We start from the raw sequence: 23,355 nt of genomic DNA on the forward strand, positions 1-23,355 counted from the left end.
CACTGAACAAAGCCCCACACATGGCAGCAACCCTCTTGGTCTTGGGTTTTTATTTTTGGAGACAGGGTTTCTCCATGTGGCTTTGGAGCCTGTCCTAGAACCAGCTCTGTAGACCAGGCTGGCCTTGAACTCACAGAGATCCACCTGCCTCTGCCTCTGCCTCCCGAGTGCTGGGATCACAGGCGAGAACCACTCAGGAACGTGGGTGGAGGTTACACCATCCTTCTATCACTGCTGATACCAGGGAAGAGTGAAGCATAATGACAGGCCCTGGGGTCACCAGGGTAGCTGAGATCACGGGGACTGGAACCGCATAGCCTGCAAGACCTCAGCTACACTGCTCACAAAGAGATTCATGCCCTCCCCTCCTTCCTCCTGCCCCTCCCTCCCCTTTTCTCCCTTTTCTGCCTTTCCCTCTTTGTCCCCTTCTGAGCCGATCGCCCCAGCCCTAGCTAGATGGGGCGTGCGGTCATGCAACTGAAAACAAGGATCCACGGGTGTCTGATGGAGACTTGGACTCGTTTCTGTCCCCACAGCATCCTGTACATGTGTTGAGTCATCTACAAGGATGTTTGAGCAGCTGTCTCAGGTCCGACACTGAGCCGCTTCCCAGGGAGCCCCTGGAGAGCAAGAAGGGAGGCACCTCTCACCCCTACCGCCCCGTCTTGTCAGATGAGGCGACTTTGATTTGATGTCTGTGTTGGTGCCCGGCTCTGATGAAGCCCAATTCAGCCGTTTGACTGAGCTGGGGAGGAAGTTGCCAACTGGAGCTCTGTCAAGTTCCATAGGATTCACTTAGTGAAGGGTTTGGATTCTCTGGGCGGAAATTTCAGCCTCTGCACAAAGACAGACATGAGGGACTGAAGAGGTGTGACAAGGACGTGCAGAAGTCCGTGGGGCCTGGTTGCCAGCCCAGCCTATGGGGTCACTGATGGGGAAAAAAAAAAAAAAAAATGGCTTACGGCTGGATCTTGGAGGTGCTGGTCACCCTGTATTGTCAGACTTCTCCTGACCTGGCTCTGTAAGCAACATCCTGTCACCAAGAGGCCTCCCTGCTGACCACTGTCATCTCTCCACAGAAGGCCAGCAACATGCCCAGCTCTTGGCCTTGAGGCCACTGTGTGTCATGAGGAGCTCCAGGGAGGAGGAGGAGGAGGCGACTTCTGAGGAGCTATCCGCCATGGGACGGGCCCCCGAGGAACCTCCAGGAGGCTGTAGCCATGGGGACCAGATCCACAGTGTGTCCATGAGTTTGCCCACTGGTCAAGAGGAAGCAGGTCCTGAGTCAGCAGTCAGAAGTGGTGAGTACAGCTGCTGAAGTTCCATCTTATTCTCCTGTCCGCCTGTCTGTCCACTCCACATACTTCTGACTGCTCCAGAATGACTGAGCTGGCATGGATAGCCTGGCGCTGCTTGATGGGTCCACTGGGCCAGCCACACCACAAGGCAAACCAAGGCTCAGGCTCTATGGTGATCAGGGGCCTAACCAGGCCTGGAGTCTTGTACTGAGGCCTTGGTGGTGGTGGCTACCAAGGCAAGCAGCTGAGTGCTGTGATTAGGAAGCCAGATGGGCTGCTCCCCAGGAGGCCTGGTTCTTTCTCATCATGGTTGTCCACAGGCTACTGCTAGACTTGGGTCTCAGTTCCCCTGAGGGGAAGCCTTAGCAGGGACTCCATCACTGCCATCCTTGGTCCCCGACAGAGAGGAAAGGACAGGCGTTCTCCCTTCCCAAGCTTCTTCATGTTATACAAATGTTACTTGCTCAGCTGTCCTGTCTCTGGCCTCTGGGCAGAGCCAGGTGCGACATCCTCAGTCACTCCTGGTTGACACAAGAATGAGTGACATGCTAGGTAGGAGAAGGGATCTCTAACCTTCCAGGCAGGCCTGATGTGTGGAGGGTGGGCACCTGCAGAGTTTAGACCTGTCAATTGTCCTTCTGCCCCTGGGTGAGGAGGAGCCTGGTGGTCTAGTACCAACTCAAAAACAGGAAATGGTCCTCCCAGGAAGGGAGGGCTAGGTGAGGCCTGGGGAACCCACAGCTTGCCATGGCTCTCCTTCCAGAGGAAGAAACAAAACAAAAGGGAACATGAAGATAAGCAGGGAAGTCCTGACAGTCACCCCAGGCCACCCAAGGAGAGACTGCAATGTCAGAGCTGACAGAGCTTGGGAAGCATTTGGGAACCATGTGGCCAGGCACTTGTGCTATGGGTCCCAGAGATTGAATGCAAGTTGTCAGGCTCAGCAGCAAGTGCCTTTACCAGCGGGGCATCTCACCTGCCCTTTCCATGAACACCCAGGTACAAGTTTTTGTGCAGCCTGATTCTTTGTTGCTTTTGAGTATACTTAGAAATTGGAATTGCTGGCTTGTAAATTTACCCCTAACACTGCGGCCACCACCATCACCACCACCAAATGATGCCACCACCCCTGCTACCACCACCATCACACACACACACACATGAACGCAGGCAGGCACGCACACATGCACGCGCGCACACACACACACACACACACCGTGGCATCAAAATGACTCTAGCCAGGCCCATCCAACCAGTGGACTTCTGTCCTAGGGACCATAGGACACCTCAGCTCTCACAAGAAACAGTAAATGACTCTCATCTCCTCCAGTGAATGTTTCCAATGTGGCATTTCTCCGTGTTCACTGCATCTCACTCTGAGGGTATATATAGACATGGTAAATTTTTCTGAATTGCTTAAGAGCAAATTTTAGACATGCTGCCCTTGCATCTAGAAAGACATCTGGTAAGAGGGACAGATTCAGAGATCTGAACTTGGAGACTGGCAGAATCATGGGACATAGGCAGTGTCCTGAAGCTGAAGGGAAGAAGTCTGTCTGGAGCTGCATATGCCAAGCGCTAGCACCTTGATTCACTCCGATGCCTATGTCAGCTTCCAGAACTGAGCTGCTGGGTTAAGACCAGTTTCTCAAAACATGCTGCCAGGCTAACAGCCCACCCCCTTTAGGGGTTTTATGAGGCGTGAGATGGCTGATGAGAAAGGAGTCCAGTGGCTGCCAACCCTTCCTCCTGAGGGACCAGGTTGTTTGGAGAATCACTTGCCCCTCTGATCGCAATCACCTGATGTGTTGCAGATGTGGCCCCTCCCCCCAGCAAGGCTGAGCTGGCTGCTGAAACCCCTTCCAGCCAAAGGGCAGTGTATCCCACAGGTAAGTGAGCACCAGGGCCTGAGTCTCACAACAGGCCAGGTCTGTGTCACTGGCCATCCCTGTAACGGCATAGAAGCAGGCTTGTAGGGTGGCCTCCTACTCACCATGGTTGACTGACTCCTTGTTCTGCATCTGGGGCAACGAGGTACAGTGGGCTTATATGGCAGGAGACAGCACTTGCCCGTGGCTGGGAATTGAGAGGAGACCAGTCCTGCGATCGCTGTCCATTCTCCAGGGACTCCCACTCAGCCAACCTGCTTTGTTTTACTTTTGTTTTTTTGAGGCAGGGTCTCATTCTGTAAAGTAGGCTGGCCTCAAACTCAAAGCAATCCTCCTGCCTCAGCCTCTTGTGTGCTAGGATTAAGGCGTGACCCACCACACCCAGCTTAGGTCCTTCCTCTTGAAGGACCCACCACCTCCTAATACCACAAGCTAAGAACCAAGACTTCAAGACACGGGCCTTGGAGAGGTGTCCTTCCAAGTCACACAGAAAGTGATGTAGAGCATCTTGGGAACCTACAAGTACCCACCCAGGGCTTTGCCTTGGGGCTCCAGGCTTCCCACATTATCATTATCTGGGACAAGTCAAGGGCGCTGAAGATAGGCCTCAGATCCTAAGTGCCTCCACACACAGAAGGCTGGAAGGCAGGGTCAGCCTGTGCTTTCCTCTGCATCCTTACCCTAGCATGTCTTGAGGACAGTTGGGTCCTCATATAGAGTATAGAATAGGACTAAGGAAGCTCCCCTTGGAGCCTCACGGTTGTGTCCAGCTGTGGGGAGCCTGAGCACCCAGCTGTCATTGATCATTGAACTTCACTTCTACCGCTACACCCAGCAGCCTTGGATTCTGCTTTGGGACGCCAGTGACACTTGTGGTCACTTGGGGTGCATGAACCATTGTGGGATTGCAAATTCACAGTCTGCCCTTAGAGGGAAGAGGGGCTTCAGAAGCAATCACAGCTCAGCATGCTTGTGAAATGTGAGATTCTAGAGCAGTGATTCTCAGCCTTCCTAAGGCTGCAACCCTTTGATATAGTTTCTCATGTTGTAGTGACCTCCAATTATAAAAGTATCTTGTAACTGTAATTTTGTTACTGTGATGAATCATAATGTGAGTGTCTGACATGGAGGGTATCTGGTATGCAATCCCAAAGGGGCCGCGACCCACAGGTTGAGAACCTCTGTTCTAGTTGCTTCCACACCACTCAGACTCTGGACTTTCCACAGTTGCTTTGAGAATACTGACATCAGAATCCCCCAGGCCAGAAGACCCAGTCAGGGGCTCTGGAAGTATCCCAATGATGTGGGAACCAGCATCTCTGTTTCCTTCCCTCATTCTTCCCTCCCCTTAGTATCCTCCATGGAAAGAATGGCTCCAAGAAGGCTGCTGCCAATGAATGGCAGTTTCACTTGACCTTGAGGGTCAGGGGTCCAGTTTTCTTAGCATTTCCAAACACTGGGACAGACAAATTGGTTGCCCAGAAGCCTGGATTCTTCGGCAAGGGGCAATAGAGGAGTTGGCAGCAGGAGGGAGGCCAGGTTAGGAGCTAGGCAAGGCAGGAAGTAGACCCGAGACAGGGCTGAGGACGCCTTGATGTCGAAGCAGCAGAAAGCATCACACAGGGCCCACAGATTTTATTTTTTGGAAGGTGGAGACAATAATGACAAGGGCAACTTGTATTCAGATTTACTAGAATACATGAAAAGGCTGGCACCTCAGCCCCATTGGGCAGCTCTCAAGAGTCTTGTAGCCCCAAATGGTTGGTGACCACTACATCCAACGTGTAGACAAGTGGCGTATCCACCATGAAGAGAAACCCCTGGACCATGCTACCCTGCAATGCTGGGGGCCAGGCCAGGTCACAGTGTACAAGGTTTGGGCTGGGTGGAGATCAGAACACTTTCTGAGAGAGGCCCAGGCAAGCTAGCCACTGTTCCTCCTCAGTCAATGCATCTCACCGGTGGGCAGGGCCGAGGGTGGGGACTTGTGGTGTATTGATAAGGGATATGGGTGGGACCCTTCTGAAGGTGGGAAAGAGCCAGTATGGAGGCTCCAGAGTACCTGGCCTGCCATGGTGGTTTGAGTTGGATCCACATCTGAAGCTGGGTTATGAGAACAGGAGGCTGGCGGTTACAGTTACTGAGAAACCCTTGCTGAATAGGTTCTCGTTTCTGCCCATGGGAAGGATGGAACATGAATCTTCCTGTGCAGGGCAGGCACAGCTAGGAAAACTAAGACCGGAGAGGTAAACAGTGGCCCAGGATCCCAGCCCCTACTGGATGAAATAGACAAATAGTTGAGAGAACAAGGCTGAGGAGGGAAGAGCCTTGTGGAGTTTGCTGGATTAAAGACTTCTGTTGAGGGGTGGAAGCTGGTGGGGAGCATTTACCCCATCAGGCCAGACAAGCTGCCTGACCGACCTCCTGTTCCTCCAGACCTGACCCTGCAATTGTTGGCTGTGAGACGGAAGAGTGGGGTGCGGAGCCCCAGCCTGCAGCAGGCCCTGAGGAGCCGGCTCCGCCTGCTGGAGAATGACAGCCGGGAAGTGGCCCGCGTGCTTGGAGTGAGTCAACCCCCAGGGGCCTAGGGAGCAAGCAGGGACACCTCCCTTCAAAGCAAGATCAGAGGAGGAAGGTGGCAGAGCTGGAAAAGTCACTCAGGGGGCAGTGAGGGACAGGGTGGGTGTCACCATGTGTGTGTCACCATTATGGACTTAAGGGTAGAAGGTCCCATCTTGGTGTTTGCTTGGCCTGTGTGAAACCAACTCCTTTAGCTACACACTGGGAACGCTTAGAATTTTGTCTCCAGTGAGCCGCTATATCAGATAACCGCCACCAAGCCCCTAGTCCAGTCCTGGCCCCTAAAGCTGTTCAGCAAACCCTGCCTCTGGGCTGCTGGTTCCAGGGTTTGAATCCCAACTGCCCACTTACAATAGGAAGTAGCCTTGGTTTTGTCCTGTCAGGTGGATAACGACAATGAGTGTTTGAAATGTAAGGGGCTGAAGCCTGCTCTTGTCATCCCAATCAGGGCCGTTTTTCAATCTCTCTAGAGCCACGCACCTGTTCTCTAGTCACTGGATGCACTGAGGCCACGGGGAATATTGTCACTCACTGTCTCTTCCTCTTAAGGAATTGTCAGCCAGGCTGCTGTCCATCCACAGTGACCAGGACCGGATCGTGGTGACGTTTAAGACTTTTGAAGAAATCTGGAAGTTTTCCACCTACCATGCTCTTGGTAAGGCAGCTGTCTTCCCACAGTGGGTTGTGGCTCCCCCTTTGGAGAAACCTAGCATTATATCACCCTAGACTCCAGGAAAAAAGCAGAAACAAAAAAAAGCATGTGGGCCAGGCTGAGGCAGGCCAGGGCTTTACTGCAGAATATGGGACTGAGCTTTGTGGTGTCCCTCCCTGTATTTCTCAGAGGGAGGCTGGATTCTTGCACCCAAGCACTCTGTGGTACACCCAGGTCCGTCTAACCTATAGTCCATGGACGACGTGCTGTCCAAGAAGGTTTAAATGTGGGCCAACAGACTCATAAATTTACTTACGACATGAGTTTTTGGCTGGGTGGTGGCAGCATACCCTTTAATCCCAACAGTTGGAAAGCAGAGACAGACAGATCTCTGAGTTTGAGGCCAGCCTGGTCTATAGAGCAAGTTCCAGAACAGCCAAGGTTACAGAGAGAAACCCTGTCTTGAAAAACAAAAGCAAGCCAAAAACATGAGATTTTAAAAAATCAGTTGTAGAGTTGTTTTCCAGGGTGGTTTGCAGGCCTTTGTAGATGTGTTCACATGTGCAATCCTGCTGTCTCTGTGGAGTCCACTAAGTCACCATTTCTTAGCCCTCCAGGCAGGCAGGGAAGGAGCCACCAGAAGTCGGTGCACTTGTCCTTTGTCTACCCTCTAGGCACCAGTAGGGGACTTAGCCATCCAGAAGACAGTGGCCTATTTAGTTCCTGCCCACTCACGTTTGTTGTAAATGAAGGGGTTTCTCAGCATTTGCCCTGACTTTATAAAGGGAGTGAGGCTATGCCTCCCAGCAAAGCAGTACTTGATAAAGGAATGGTCCCAATTCAGGCTGCAACATCCAGCATCCTACAGGCCTAAACAGGAATGATGGGAATGGGCATGGAGGACATTGGCTATGTATGACCCCGGAGCATAGGCAGTGTGGATGGAGCACTGCACTCTTGACTTCTCTGAACCCCACCATACAAGGCCAGATGATGTAGTGGGGGGTCAGGTATAACCCTAACAGCTAGGACCGTGAGATGGGGATCCACAGGGTGTGGAGGTGCTGGGAAATTCCCAGGGAAGAACGGTATGTGAGGGTCCTCCCCAGGAAGTTGAGGTCTTGGGGCCCTTTGCCCCTCCTGGAACCTGTTGGTAATAAAGCCTGACCTTTCAGGCTTCACACACCACTGCCTGGAGAATCTGCTGGTGGACCAGACCTTCTGGTTGCTCACGCCTAGTGAGGAGGAGGAGACGGCCATTCTCATGTATGTAAACAAGGATGCCTTGAAGCAGACACACAAGAACCTCCTCACCCAGGAAGGTGGGCAGCAATGGTGACCTTGGTTAGAGCACACATGGCTGGGGACACTGTGGGGGACAGCTCTGGACACAGGAGTGTCTCGGGAGAGAAGCATGATATAGCATAAGATGCCCTAGATACTGTCCCTGTCCCTGGTTACAAAAGTGTATGTGTTTCCCAATGAGGTGAGGGGCGAGAAGAATGTTGAGAATGGGTTTTCATCTAGAACCCTTGCCCCTCATTGATCTTGCTGGCCTTGTAGAAGGGGGCCTTGAGTCCTCCTCTCTGACCATGAGGCCAGGCTCCTTGGTAGGCATCAAAGCACAAAGGGATATGGGAATCCCATGTCTGTCCCTAAATAGTGCCTGTGGGAACTGAGGCCCAGAGTAATTCTAAGTCTACCTCACAGTGTCAGTGGGGGTGAGGCTATAACCTCCTTTAGGCCTCCACAGAGGGGCACCCTGGGAAGAAGAGGGTGGAGTGGGCTCCTACAGGGTCCCTGTCCTCACTGTGGGTGTCCTTGGGGTTGGGCTGGCAGCTTTCCTGTTTGATGGGGAGAGCCACAACTGCCCTGCTGGTCACCCTGTTGACCTTCTCTGTCTTTCAAAGGGCCCTTCTTTGTTCTGTGTCCTGACCACCATGTGAGAATGACCATGGGACCTCAGGGTGCAGGGAAGGGCCCTCAGGCCCTCAGGAGGACTTCGGGGGTCCCTCTGGGAGTGGCCATCCTGGAAACAAACTCCTCGACCCCCATGCCCAGCACATCCTCCAAGGCAGAAGCAGCAGAGGCTGAGCCCTTGACTCCATTTCACCAGTAGGTACCAAGTTCGAATCTCCATCCTGAGGCCTTGGGTGGTGTGGGGCATGGAGAGACATCTGAGACAGGCAAATGGCAGACCACACCAGGCTCTCCTGATGCTTGCTCCCTGCAGTGTGGCTGGAAGGGTAGCCAAGTGGCCATCCACTTGAAAGGAGCAATGGCATTTCCTGGGCAATACTGCCCAGGAGGAAAGAGTAGAGTAGTCTGTGGCACATGCTACTTGCTGTGCTCAGTCTGGAGAGCATTTGCAGGTCACATTCAAGACACAGACACAAAATCTGCATGAGTAAAGACTAAAGGAAGTAAAGCCAGGGGTCACTAATAGAGGGACCGTGGGAGTTCCTGTTGACTGTAATGCATGGAGTGCGAGCTTGCCAGAAGCTTCCTGGCCATCAAAGAAAAAGGAGAAGCTCCACCTCCTGAGGGACTGTGCTCTTGAAGTAACAGCTGTGGCTGAAGGCCATTGTAGAGAGGAAGGAGTTTCTCCCTGGAACACTCCCTGTGTACTGGGCTAGTGGTGGTTCCTTTGGGGACAGAGTGTACCCTTCAGAGTCAGTCAGGTTCTCAACAGAGGAGGGACTACAGTAATCAGCCAAGAGTTTGGGAGAAGCTGAGGCCCAAAGCAGGGGGCAGTTTGAGTAGGCCACACAGCATAGAGAGTCCACGAGACCCAGACTTCAAATCTATCTAGGCCCTTGTCTGGGCTGCAGGCCTTCAAGCTGCTGGCCCCAGCTGCTCCAGGAGAGCTGCAGGGTAGGGGATTCTGCAGAGCTCATGGTAACATCCCTAGGATGAGGCACCCAACTTGGGCAGCACCACACACTTCAGCCTCTGGGCAGGTATGTTGAATGAGGGGTGGGATTCATGTGTGTCCTCAAAGGCTGCTACTTCTGAGCGTCCTATAGGACACACTTGTCCCAATCTGAGACCACAGCATAGGCCTCTTCTTCCCATTCCAGGTGGACTCTCAGGGTTCCATGGGATCCCATCGATGAATCCATGGATGGGCCTCGGACATCTGATGCCCAATTGATGGGTGAGTATCAGACTTCCCTCCCTGAGAAAGAGGCAGCAAAAGAAGGTGACAAGGACTAGTATTCTAGAAGTTTCTGCATTTGTCCTGCATGTTACCTAAGCCAGAAGAGGAGGCCAGAATCCCTTCTACAGTACTCAGAATTATCTAAAGCTCAGAGAGGTTCAGGGCCCAACTACATTGCCCAGCACCTGGGGAAATGGGCCAGGGCTCTTCTCATACCCTGCAGAGCCAGGAATGTGACTATTGAGACTGGTTCACCGAGGCCTGGCTGGCTGGCTGGCTGGCTGGCTGGCTGGCTGGCTGGCTGGCTGGCTGCCTTACAATCTGTGGGGCAAGATGGAAGATGGATAGGCTCTCTGGCCCTGTCCTGGATCTCCCTCATGAGGAGCTGGTCCTGCATACTTCCCTTGGGTGGGGACAGATTTCTCTGCTCCTTGTAGAGCCAGCTGGTGTTTGGATGGTTCCTGTGCCTATTGCTTGCACACAGAGCCCTGTGAGTGAGGGGAGAGCCTAAGTCTAAGCTGCACGAGACAGAGTCCTATGCCTGAAGGTTGGTGGCTAAGTTCACCAGTGTCTCAGCCTTGGTGGCCCATCTGGTATAAGGATCAAGCAGCCCCTCTGAGGACCACAGGCAGGCCCAGCTCCTCAGACCTCAGGAGCCATATTAGGGACGTCTGACCGTATTAGGGACACCACCAACAGGTGCCTGAGGGCTACCCTGTCTGTCCACAGGGTCTCAGACCTCACACGGCCTTCTTCCTGCAGGGCTTGGCCTGGCCTCTGCGGTAGCTGACTTCCAGGGTTCAGGGCCTGAAGAGATGCCCTTCTGTGTTGGTGATGTCATCGAGATCATCGGTGCCCAGGTGCCTGGCCTGCCCTGGTGTGTGGGCCGGCACGTGGCCTCTGGCCAGGTGGGCTTTGTGAGGACTGGCCTCGTCAGCATGCAGGGCCCGGCATCTGAGTGAGTGGCAGAGGCCCCTTTCCTGAACCCCCAACACCGCTCCTGCGGGGACCCTGCCACTCTCCATTAGCCTCTCGGGAGCCACCTGGGCACCGCCCTGGGTAGCTGCTCCCTCCCCTCCTCCACTGAGCCTGACTGGCCCTGCCAGGGTGCCACCAGAGGGCATTGTGAGACTGTCCAGGGTGCCCATCCACAGTGTCAGTCCTACAGGCTTTAATGAAAAGTGTCACATGCTGGGTATAACTTTCATGGTGGCAGCCTGAGGCCACTGAGCTGCTGTGGCTCTGGAGAGTGCAGCTTCCTGCTGAGCCCAACGGCCACCAGCCTGGGTCTCCCTGGCTTCTGATGAATCCTCAAGGTCCTGGTGGCTCCTCAGCCGTGTCTGTTTCTTCTTGTGAGACACGTGCTATCATACTGTGCAAGCCAGCTCCTATCTGCCTTGGCTTAGCTAGTAACCTCATAAAGATCCAATTTCCCAAACTGGTTGCCTTCCCAGGCTCTGGGTGCACAGATATTTTGAGACTTCTGCATGTCCCCCCTCAACATAAAGCCCCGTGAAGCTCCTGGACCTGGTCTCCATGAAGATCTCACTTGTCACCAGCTCCCCAGAGGCCAGGACACATGACAGCTCAGCCTTTCTTAGCTCTGCCCTTCGCTGTCACCTGGTTCTCTGGGGGCCCTGTCAGGCTGTACTCCCATCCCTAATCTCTAACCCCTGGCCCCATTCTGTCCCTGAGAGAGCCATGCCTGCACCTGCGCCAGCTGAGGGGGTCTCCAGGGCTGTGCTTTGGACGAACTCTGAGCAGCCTCAGACAATGGTGGGAGGGGAGTGATTGGGGAGTGTCCAGTGAGTGTAGCTGTTGCTCAGTTCCTGCTTTCCCTGCACTTGGCCTGGTTAAGACCTCAGCTGAAGAGCCTCGAGATACAGGTGCACGCAGAGAGCCCTGTCCTCTGCTCCTGTCCCTACTGTGGCCATGCCTCCCTCAAACCTGCCATTTTCAATGCCCTTAATGGAGACTGGATATCATAGCCATCTCTCAGATGCAGTTTCCAAGGCTGCTGCCATCTGTATGAGTCCTCTCTCCATCCCTGGATTTAAAGCATCCCGCTGTGAACTTGTCAGTCAGAACAGTCAGGCAATCACTGGTCCTATGTATTGATCATACTTACAGCAGCATTTTCTGGCACCCTATCAAAATGTCAGCATGCCTGCAGAATGGGGACACAGTCTATCTACACCCCTGTGACCTCCACAGACCCTCCACCCATCTCCAGGGACAGAGAAGTCTAAGCTCTCCCTTTCTGTATTGGGCGATGTTGCTGCATGTGATAACCTCATTAGCTCAGCTGGGTCCTTGAAACAATGGTGTGGCTTGTGTCTTGGTCTCTTATTACAGAAATGGTACAGCTCTCCCTGCAATGCTTCCTCTATCCCTGGCTTCTTGACTGATGTGGGATCCTAGTGGCTTCAGTGGTTCTAAACTTAACAAAAGTGAGGGCTAGAAGAGCTGGGGTCTGGTTCGTTCTCCCCTGTCTCCCCAGAGTGTTTGGGGGTGGTGACATCACCTTTTACAGCAAGGGTCTATGACCACTTCCCTGTCACTCAAAAGTTTTCTGGCATTTCTCCTGCCCTGAACCTGGGGGGCAAGCCCAGTGACTCTTTTCCCTTCCGGGTTGGGAGGAGCAGGCAACAGCATTCCACCCCTTACGTGCTAATGGCTGAGCCCAGCTTCTTCTCATCTTGGTTGCTTGTCTTTTTTCCTTCCCTCCGTTTGTTTTCAGACCTCTGAGAATGAGTTATGCAAGTCGTGGTCCTTTACCCCATTACTCTGCTCTTAAAGCCAGGGCCTCAAGTATAACCCAGGGCAAGGGCCAAAAATCAAGAAATGCACATCACCACCATGCTGTTTACAGCCAAAGATGGTTCCGAATGCTTTCACACTCACTGCGTCACCTGCTTCACTCCACCCCAACAGCCTTCAGTTGGCCCAAGGGCTGGGCTGTGGTTCCCTTGATTAATATAAGGTGCCCTTAAAGTTTCACACTGGCCTGCTAACTTACTCTTGTAGGCAAAATTGCCTCCTCCGCCATTCTTTTTGCCTTTGTCCCTCTGTACCTTTCTGTGTCCTCCGCCTGACTTCATGGCCACAGAAGCCCTGTCCTTGCGTTAGGTACTGTGGGAAGAATGGGGGTTTCACAGAGGACAGTTCAAGTGGGGCTTAAGACTCTGCCTAGGCACTCACCTTCCCAGGACCTTTATAATCTAAATCTCTGAAAAAGGTTTAGAGATTATTTTATTTTATGTGTATGAGTGTTTTACCTGTATATATGTCAGTCTGTGTACCAAATGGTGACTTGGACAGAAGCGGGCATGGGCTCCCCTGGACCTGGAGTTATAGGTGGTTGTATCTAGGAACCAACCCCAGAGGTCCTCTACAAGAGTAAGCAGTACTCTTTAATTTCTGAGGTGTTTCTCCAGCCCAATGAAAGCCTTTCTTAATCCTGGGCCCAACAAGTGTCCTTTCAAGAGTAGGCTTTGGGTTTTGTTGTTTGTTTCTGAGACAGGGTTTCTCTGGCTGTCCTGGAACTCATACTGTAAACAAGACTGGCCTCGAACTCAAGACACCTGCCTGCCTCTGCCTCCTGAGTGCTGGGATTAAAGGCCACCACTGCCAGGCAGGCAGGCTTTGTTTATATTTAGTGTTGCCACTGTGGTTGAGTGGGGCCAGCAGTTAAATAAGGGAAAATGGGTCTTGCTGTGAAATTTTGACTTTGGTTAAACAAATAAACACACAAACAAAAAGAAACCCCACAAGTTCAGCTATAGAGTTAAATGACTGCTGATCATGATTCCTGCCTGCATATGGACGGGATTGGGGTGGGGGGCAGTGTCTTCCATGAGCCAGGAGCCAGGAAATGCAGTGGAGTGAGCCACCTGGCTCTTACAGGAGGGTGCTCGGCTGACCCGTGGCTCTCTGTGTTCCAGAGTTCCAACAACAGTAAACTCAGTTGACCTGAAGGCAAGCATCTCCACTGGGCAGACTCCATTCTGCCCACTCACCCCTAGGTGGGTCTCCTGGGCTTTGAGTGAATTTGTTCTTCTAAATATGGATTTTTCTTTCTTTCTCTCTTTCTGTCATCCCAGCCTGGAAAGTGCAATTTTCCTTAGTGAGGAAGAAAGGTCATTCTTCCACAGTGAGGGCCACTTCTCAGATGAGGATGCTCGGCGGCTCCTGAGCAGGACGTCTGGTACAGATGTGTGCACCACATGCAGCCTGGGTAGGTGCTGGGAGCATGTGGCAACTCTGTTCTCTCTGTGAGCTGTTGGAGACGTCAAGATTGTGCCGACTGAGTCATATTAACCTAGAGTCTCCCCCGGGGCAGATTCCTGGAAGAGCAGGAACTTCACTGAAGGGTGTGGTCCAAATGCTTTGCAACTGGGTGGAGCCCAGTGGTCTGGTTAAGGCCACATGTGACTTTTGCACTCTGCCCTGCCAACACTGGGTCAGTGTACTATTGCCTCATTCCCAAGGGAGCTGGGTGCTAGTTGGATGCTTCTGGCTCTTTCCAAGCTCCCCAGGGACCCTCCCCTCCCTTTCTAACTACACCACCTCTCTCAGGGTATCCATAAAGAAGCGGTGAGAGCCCCACCAGGGAGCAGGGAAAGGCAGGCCAAAAATGTGCTCTCAAGGCTGGGTACAGGCAACCAGGCTCAACCTACAAAGACATCGGGAGCTGGCGACACAAGAAGTCAGTCCTGAGGCCCTAGCTGCAGAGGGGACCTATATCCACTGTCACCAGGCACCAGATGAGGCACTGAGCCCTTAGCTTCTGAGGGCAGGGAAGCCTGGGACCTCCATTGTGACCTGACCAGCACCCTTACCAGTTCAAGGGGCTGGCCCTTCTGCCAGTATTGGTCAAATTCACTTCTCCCAGCTCCAGACGAACTGGCTCCAAGGTTGTTGGTTGGCTGGGGGCACTTGTCCCTAGAATCCCAGGACCAGAACTACCAAAGGCAATGCAATTCCTCTCTGCTAGACAAGCCTCAAAGTTTTGTCTGATGTTATAACTTCCTGGTTTTTTACAGCCCTCTTCAGCTCATTTCCTCCTTTGGTTGCTATGGCAATCGAGCAGGCAGTTAGTGTCAAACCGGAGAGGTGGAAATGAGGCTGGAGTTTCACTCTGGGCAAAGAGCAACCAGCAGAGGGAATCAGCCTAGTTTGATTTGCAGCTGTCCGTGCCTCTGCTTGCCATGGAACTGATCACAGGCATCCTCAGTAAGAGTGTGGGGACAAGTACAACAGGGGTAGACATGTGCTCCATCATTGCCTGGAGACATCTGAGAATGTGGATTCTCAGATCCTCATTATCATCCTCATTATCAGTGAATGCAGTGCTTGCATTCACCTGGTCACATGAGGCAGGACCCAGGGTGAAGGTGGATGAGTGACTGCTTCTGTTTTCCCTTTCCTAGACAGGTTAGAAGAAGCTGAGGGGGAGCAGCTGGAGCAACAAGGTAGGTACCGCCCTGCAGCTCACCTCTGCCCTGTGGCTCAGGGCTGAGTTTCAGGTACCGGGTGTGAACACAGGGCAGAGGCAGCAGCATGGGGCACCATGGGCACTGGCCACCCATGCCATTCCTCTGCAGGATGTGGGATGGGTGGCCAGGAACTATTGCACCTATGCAGGCTGTGGGGATCCAGATCTCTTCCTGGAGATGCTTGTCCTCATCGGGACTCTCCCAAGAAGGCAGGGCACCCCCCATCCCCCGCTCCAGCCCATGCTGCTGGGTGCTCCTTTTCTAGACCAGATGAAACTACCCAGATTTCCCACAGTGGGTCTGAACATACTGCTTGGGGAGTACACCAGTTGGATTTAGAGGTTGAAGAGAAAGTTCCCCACAACTGAACCTTAGAGGTCCTTCTCTCCAGGGCCTCACTCCAGAATGCCCTTTCCACTGCTCCTCTGCAGCCATCTTCTTCCCCTGACCATCTAAACAGGGGATCTAAAAATGTGAGCCTCTTCCAGGAGGTGGTGCACACCTTTAGTTCCAGCACTCGGGAGGCAGAGGCAGGTGGATCTCTGTGAGTTCAAGGCCAGCCTGGTCTACAAGGCAAGTTCCAGGGCATCCAGGGATGTTACACAGAGAAACCCTGTCTGGAAAAACCGAAACAAACAAATGTGAGCCCCTGAGGGCCCTGGAATATTCCCCAGCAACAGACCCAGCTGTGGGATTCAAGGGAGAGGACCAGGAGGGCGCTGGCACTGCGGGGTGGGCCCTCGGCCTCCTGCTCTGAGTTCAATGAGCAGAGGCAGGTGAGGCTAGAGCAGCTCTCCCGGGCAGCCCATCCTCTGCCCAGGTCCTGACAAAGGCCTTGGGACTCCTCCATCTGTCCATGTAGGAAGGCAGCTGAAAACCTCTGTCTGTGGCTGAGATGTCTTAACCAACTCAAAAGGCTCAGGTCTGTTCTAAGGCTTTACAGAATAATAAAACGATAGATTTAAAAGTAAAAATTTAGATAGTGATCTCAGGCTGGCCTCAAACACACTTTGTAGCAAAAGGGAACCTTGAGCACTTCCTCCTGATTTCTAGTGCTGGAACTGGTAAGTGTGCACTACCACACCTGGCTTCAGATTGTGTGAGCATAGTTTTTAAAGATGTATTTGTCTTTATTTTATGTCTTAAGTGTTTGTCTGCATGTGTGTCTGTGCATGACCTATGTACCTGGTGCCTCTGGAGGCCAGAAAAGGGCATTGGATCCGTGCTGGAACTGGAATTGCCAGGTGTCATGTGTGCAGGGAACCAAGCCTGTGTCCTCTGGATAAGCAGCAGGTTCTCTCAACTGCTGAGCCATCTCTCAAGCCCATGTCTTGAGCCTATTTAACTTTCAAACTTGAGAGCAAAGCAGCTGTTTGATCCCAGTGGAGGACACGGAGCCTTCGTTCATTCATTTGCTTCCAAATAACTCCAGGTTAAGATTGTGTTTTTCCCAAAAGAAGTAGAAGTCTACTCTGCCCCCATGGAGGGGTATAGCTTTGGGTCTGCACCCATCTGAGGCCAAGATCCTGCTAGCAGGTAGTGGTAGGTTGTTCTCAATGGCCAATCTCTATATCTTTCCTGGGATCATCCGCCAAGGAGATCGTCCCTTTTCCATGGTACGGCTGAGACCACCAACCACAGCATCCCTGTCCCCATTGCCTTTAGTTTTGTCTGCCTTTGTGCGTGCGTGTGTGTGTGTGTTGCTGCGTATTGAACCCAGGCCATGTTAGATACACTGTGGCTGAGCTATGATTCCCACTGCCCGGTTAACTTCATCCATTTTATGTGGCAGCCTTTGAGCCCATGTTGATTAGTGTGTTAAAGACCGTGGGAGGTTTCGTGGTTTCTAGAGTCTGAGGGGACCGCTGAAACACACACCTGTGGCCGGACTCTGACTGTGGGCCAGGTGGTTAGGGAGCTTTCAGTTCTTTCTAAAGAGAAACCATGTGCAAGCCACCCCTGTGCTCTGATGCGCGGAGTCTCTGAAAACTCTGCTGTCCGAGGTCAGGTCAAGGAGAGGGGGCTTCTGGGTAGGAAAGCTGACCAGAGGAATCAGGACAGACTCTGATTCAGCCTCCAGTGCTCTGGAATCAGAGTGGGGAAGTGACATCCAGAACATGCAGCCAGGGGAATAGTGGGTAGGGCAGACATGGAGGATGCCACACAGGTCAAGTTGGGACTCAGGTCCAAAGCTAACACAACTGGGCCTTCTGTAACTTCTAGAATTGTCTCTGCCTTGCCTGAACCCCAAACCACATGAGACCCTGCACATGGTGAAGGATATTCTAGAACGGTGCAAGGCCTGCCCTGACCACCCCGAAGACCCAGTATCCTGGAGCCTTGGAGCAGTGTCCAGCAGAGTGAGTTCACCAGACCTTGAGGAGCCCCCCTTCTGCCTGGACCCTGAGGATGACTGGACAGACCCCGAGCCTTTGGACTCACTGCTGCAGGTCCTGAATGCCCCTGGTTATGAGGCCCACTTCCGGGGCCTGTATGATATCTCCCTTCCCTGGCTGGGCACTGCCCTCTGTGGCTTTGATGATGATGAGGAGTTGGCCGGACGGTTGGCACAGGCCCGAGGAGTTGCCAAGAAACTCAATTTGGGTATGGCCCTGGCTAGGCTCTGCCTCCTGCTGGGGCGGCTGTGTGCCCGAAAACTCAAGCTATCCCAGGCCCGGGTGTACTTGGAGGAAGCACTGGGGGCTCTGGAAGGCAGTTTTGGGGACCTCTCCCTGGTGGCGGCAGTGTATAGCAGCCTGGCTACTGTGTACCTGAAGCAGAAGAATGGGGAGAAGTGTGTTCAGGTGGCACCCAAAGCCGCAGCCCTTCTCCTGGGGACGCCTGGCCACGCATACAGCACAGACGCTGAGCTCCTGAAGTATGCACTGCGCAGGGCCATCTGCAGCCTCAGCCCGCAGGCCGAGGCCCGCGCCTGCTTCCTGCTGGCCAGGCACTACACCCACCTCAAGCAGCCTGAGGAGGCACTGCCCTACCTGGAGAGACTGCTTCGCCTTAACAGGGATGTGGGGACCCCGCAGGCCTCATGGCCCGAGGACTGTTACCTCCTCCTAGCGGACATCTATGGCCGCAAGTGCCTGCCCCACCTGGCACTGAGCTGCCTCAGGGTGTCCTCGCTGTGGACTACGTGCTCGCTAGCTGGCTCCTTGAGGAGTGTGGACCTGGTACTCCGGAATGCTCCTGGCCCAAACAGCCAAAGGAGGGCAAGCCACGGCCTCCCCTCCCAGATCGCTTACTACCTCAGAAAGGCATTGGCCTCTCTTACTCCGAGCATGGGGCAGGCCCTGTGTGGGCCCCTCTACGCCAGTCTAGCTCAACTGTACAGCCACCATCAGCAGCAGAGCCAGGCCATCGCCTTCATGTCTCAGGCTGCAGAAGCAGACGCTGCAGCTGGGGTCCACTCTGTCGTGGACCGCTTGGTGGCCCTTGCCTGGCTGCACATGCTTTGTGGGAAGAACTTAGTAGCCATGGACATCCTGAACTCCATCTCAGATGCAGCCGTGGCCAACAGGGACCAGGAGTGCGTGGTGACCAACATGGTGGCCATGGCCCTGAAGAGGTTGGGCAAGACCCGGCAGGCTGCCGAAGGTTACTTTCGAGCTCTGCACATGGCCTACGGCCAGGGCCACCTGCAGAGCCAGGCAGTAGTCCTGGCCAACTTTGGGGCCCTGTGCCTTCAAGCTGGTGCGCGAAGCTTGGCCCAGCACTACCTGCGGGAGGCTGTGGGGCTCTTCTCCCAGATGCCCAGTAGTGTGTGTGGCCGGGACTTCACCCAGGTTCTCCTGTGGTTGGGTCAACTGTGCACCCGCCGGACCCTCCCCCAGCAGGCCAAGTGCTACTACGAGTGGGCCTTTCTGGTGGCTGTGGAGATGGACCACCTGGAGAGTGAGTACTATCCTCTTCCCCTCTCCACACTTCCGGGCGTCTGTGTGGGTCATGCTGGCTTCTGAGAAAGTGTGTCATCCCTTACTCAGAGCACCCTGGGGTGGGGGTGGGGGGCAGAGGACAGAGGCTGTTTGTTCACTGAGTAGTAGAAACCTGGAAATGTTTGCCGCCACTCTTGATGCACTCGATGCAGCCTCTTCCCATGCTGGGCCATGTATAATGACCCCGCCTGGGGAGTGCACTGAAAGCACCTTACTCGAGGGACTCCACATCCCTGACCCAGCACCGGAATGGAGGTTACCTTAGCGGTGACACCGAGTGAGCTAACAGCAGCCTGGGTGGTGAGCTGGATCTCCAGTTCTGTCTCCTGCAGGCCTGAACACCTCCCATGGCCTCTTCATAGACATCACCAGAGCCTTGGAACAGATCAAACTCACCCCCAGGGCTCTCGTTCAGGTGTGATCCAGGCCCCATCCACAAGTGCTATTGCTGGGGTCTGGGGCTAAGCAGGAAACTGATGGGCGAGTCAGAGCAGCCATAGGGAGGGCTATTGGCGTGTTCACAGGCAGCTGTACTCCAGCCTGTGGCTTGGGGATGCTTCTTTGTCCTGAGACTAGAGGATGGAGGAAAGGGTAGCCATGCAGGGAGTGCTGGGTAAGAAGCTGAGGACAGGGGTGACTGAAGCCATGCACTTTGCAGTTTTGGATGGTAAGCCTTGACTGGGGTGCTAAGCATGGACCAGGAACCCCAGCCTGTGGTTTCTCTTTTCCAAGAGGACTTGAGAGCCATCAAGTGCTGTAGAACACTCACTAAGGCTGTGGGAAGATAGAGAGTAGCTGGGTCTGGCTGGAGTCTGTTCTCCTGCAGAGTATTAACCCACACTTAAGGTCTCCTGGACATGACTTTGTGGAGGGAGCCAAGGAGAGGATCAGGGTCCAGCAGGTAAGGTCTTGGTAGGACAGACTGGCATGAAAGAGACCTCAGGAAGCCTCAGGTTACATCCTCCCTCTATGATCCAGACTTCCACAGCATCAGCAACTAGGCCACATAGCCACCAGCCCATCCCTGCCAGGCATCCCCAGCAGCCCCCTCAGACTGGGACAGGATCAGCAGAGGACCCAACCATGTGTGTTCCTCCTCCTCTGGGAGGCTGAGTGATGACCCCAGGGCCATAGGCCAGGTCACCATTGAGCCAGTGTTGGGGCAGTGTGTCTTTCTGGAGCTGATGGGCAGTGGTTCACCGTGATCCATCATTTCCATGGGACATTCAGCAGCGTGCCCTCCCCCATTTCTGGTTTTAGGAATTTGCGGCCTCTTTTTCTTGGTCATGCCGGTGAAAGGTTTATAATTCTGCCAATGTTTTCAAAGCAGCAGACTTTGGCTTTGTGAGTTTCCTCTGTGGTTCACCTGCTCTCACCGGCATCAGAGTTGTTCCTTAATAATTCATTAAGATGGGAGCTGAGGCTTGAGGTTTCCCCTTATCCCTCCTCCTCTCTTCTCTCCTTCCTGTCTCCCCCCACCCCTTCTTCCCTTTCCCTTTTTCCCTTATCTCTCCCCTCTCCTCTCCCCCTCCTCTCCCCCTCCTCTCCTCCTCCTCTCCCCCTCCTCTCCCCCTCCTCTCCATCATAAGCACTCACAGCTGTCAGCTTCCCCCTCAGCTCTGCTTTTCAGCATCCCTTAAATTTCTTTTATTATTATTATCATTATTATTAATAGTATTTTATGTATATGGGTATTTTCCTTTCATATATCCGTGTACCGCATGTGTGCCTGGTACCCAGAGAGGTGTCAGAGTCCCATTTCAAATGCCCTGGGACTGGAGTTACAGATGGTTGTGAGACACCATGTGGGTGCTGGAATCAAACCCAGATCTTCTGCAAGAGAAGCCAGTACTCTCAACCGGTGAGCCATGTCTCCAACCCAATCATCCCTTAATCTTCTATGCTTCATTTCCCTTGTGTCTCTTCCTTTAACCTCTGGCTATCAGGAACGGACAGCTTAACTTTCATATATCCATGAATTTACCAGACTTTCCACTGTTATTGATTTCTGCTTGTCTGTCTGTTCAGCAGGACCGGGAACCATCCTAGGGCCTCACACATGCTAGATAAATGCTCTGTATCCTTTATGTATTCCCAGCCTTCTTTTTGCTTTTTATAAAAGTCAAGAGCTCCCTAAGTTGCCCAGCCTGGCCTTGAACTCATTCTGTAGCTCAATTTTGCTTCTGTGCAGCTGAAGAACACACTCCCTGTGACTCCTGTCCTTCCGCATTTACCGTGGCTTGGTCAGCGTGTGTCTTTAGAGACTGCCTCACCAGCCCCTGAGAGGAAGCCCTTGAGGCCTGCCTGGCTCATGGCACAGCTAAGCCTTCTGCCTCCATGTTGATTTCTGGGTTGTCTTGACAGTTGGGGATGCCTCATGGCTCCCAGCCCCTCCTGGCTTTGGGATAGCCCAGCGAGCCGTGGCTTGGAGTTTGGTCTCCTGAATGAAGCACAGGCTTATGAATGCCTGAGCTCGGCTGAATCCATTATTCTGTGTGGCAGGCTCCAGGCAGGACACTGGCTGGGGACTGTCCATGTGTCCAACTATATTGAGCTGCCATTAGGCCGGGGTAGAGGTGGGGAGTGTGTGGTGAGACAGAAGGTGTGGAACAGGGCCTGGGCCTGGGCAGGGCCCTTCCCGGATTGGTTGAAATGGTCAGCACTAGCTACAGACTACCCTGATATGTCCTAGTGTGCCATTCTGCAGACTTCATAGCCTGGCTCTGGGGTCAGTATCCCCATTTCTGAGGATCTGACTCCTGCCAGTCATACACTGGGGTGCCTCAAAGGCGATGGAGCCAGGAGGGTAACACCCTCTCTCTGCCCCCCCCCCCAGGTCAGTTACAGACTGTGCAAAAGCTGTGTCACTTCTACAGCAAGGTCATGCCGAACGAGGTGCGATGTGTCATCTACCATGAGTTCCAACTGGCGCTGGCACGCAGGACAGCTGACAAGGGGCTAGAGGGTCAGCTCCTGGAGGCCATCAGCCAGCTCTACCTGTCACTGGGCACCGAGCGGTAAGAGCAGCAGTAAGGGGCACAGAAGGCCTGGGGAGCCCCCAAGGAGCCAGCCGAGTCCCAACCCCTTAGGGATGGCATCATTCCATTAATTGTTCATGACCTATGAGTCCCAGCATAGGCCTCTCTGATAGAAGGACCAGTTCTCCTATGCAAGAGTTACCGCTGCTGCAAGGCACTTCGGAAGCCACCCAGGCCATGGTTGCTGCTGTGGACTGACCTCTACCTGCCCCTGGTCTTTAGTTGTCAGCCTGGGTCAGGGCAGTTGGGTGTCATTCGCCCACCAGACATACGGTGGTGGTCATGTGTTCTTCAGGCTTCTCACTACAGAGGGTAGGGCCAACTTCCCCGCAGCCAGGTCTCGGGGTCATGTTTAAGGTGTGACCGACACTGAAGTTCTGACTAGCCTAGCCTACGAGCTGGTAAAATCCTCCATATGACACCTCCCTCAGGCAGGACACGAGCAGGGAAGAGCCTGTGAGGAAACAGGAAAGGCTCCTGTCCTAACACAACACATCAAGAGCCGTGGGCTAGCGGCCTACAGCAAGGCTGCTGTCCGTCTCTCCAGGAGCTTGTTGGAGGTGCTCAGCCCCGGCCAGGCCAGGGTCAGAGACACAGAACAAGGACAGCAGCTGAGAGTAGTCCCCTGTGCTTCTGTAGTGAGATGTCCTGGCCTAGGATCTGAATTCTGCCCTATACCAATGTCTCCCTGGTGTCCAGAAAAGACAGAGGCCATGGGTGTTGGGTCCCAGGAACTGGAATTACATACTGTTGTGGTGGTCGTCTGGAAGAACAGTTAGGGCTCTTTACCATCGAGCCATCTTTCCAGCCCGTAGTTAGAGTTTCTATTGCTATGATAAAACACCGGTTTATTTCTATCTATACTTCCATATCATAGTCCCTCACTGAGAAAAGTCATGGTAGGAACTCAAAACAGGGCAGGAAGCTGGAGTCAGGACCTAATGCAAAGGCCTTGGAGGGGTTCTGCTTACTGCCTGACTCAACCTGCTTTCTTATAGAGCCCAGAAACACCAGCACAAGGAAGCTAGCACCCACCATGGGTTGGGCCCTCACACCCCAGTCAGCATCAATCAAGAAAGCACTCTGTCGGGGGGTGGAGGGGTCATACTCTCAAATGGGATTCCCTCTTCCCAAATGACTCTAGCTTGTGTCAAGTTGACGTAACACTAGGCATCTCAGGCTGGACTCAGCATGTGGGGGTTGGCAGAACATATACATGTAGCTGCTGTCTTCCCTCTGAAGAACCCCCCCTTTGTCTTTCCATGCTGTGCTGGGTTGCCTGGGGCAGGACAGGAT

General features: G+C 53.5%; 1 protein-coding gene across 2 annotated transcripts in view; it reads left to right on the forward strand.

Annotated features, from left to right (window-relative positions):
- The window catches only part of Sh3tc1 (SH3 domain and tetratricopeptide repeats 1), a 43,562-nt gene that overhangs the window by 14,427 nt on the left and 5,780 nt on the right, over positions 1-23,355 (forward strand). For both annotated transcript variants that reach the window (XM_051200477.1, XM_051200476.1), the window contains exons 2-13: positions 1,080-1,301; positions 3,113-3,187; positions 5,624-5,751; positions 6,317-6,422; positions 7,595-7,741; positions 8,330-8,534; positions 9,500-9,576; positions 10,342-10,537; positions 13,683-13,816; positions 15,012-15,053; positions 17,301-18,980; positions 21,858-22,038. In XM_051200477.1, the coding sequence (XP_051056434.1) occupies positions 1,127-1,301; positions 3,113-3,187; positions 5,624-5,751; positions 6,317-6,422; positions 7,595-7,741; positions 8,330-8,534; positions 9,500-9,576; positions 10,342-10,537; positions 13,683-13,816; positions 15,012-15,053; positions 17,301-18,980; positions 21,858-22,038 (3,146 nt within the window). In that variant the 5' untranslated portion in view covers positions 1,080-1,126. The remainder of the gene's footprint in view (positions 1-1,079; positions 1,302-3,112; positions 3,188-5,623; positions 5,752-6,316; positions 6,423-7,594; positions 7,742-8,329; positions 8,535-9,499; positions 9,577-10,341; positions 10,538-13,682; positions 13,817-15,011; positions 15,054-17,300; positions 18,981-21,857; positions 22,039-23,355) is intronic.

The sequence above is a fragment of the Phodopus roborovskii genome, unplaced genomic scaffold (assembly GCF_943737965.1).
Source record: "Phodopus roborovskii unplaced genomic scaffold, PHOROB, whole genome shotgun sequence".
NCBI classification, from domain to species: Eukaryota; Metazoa; Chordata; class Mammalia; order Rodentia; family Cricetidae; genus Phodopus; species Phodopus roborovskii.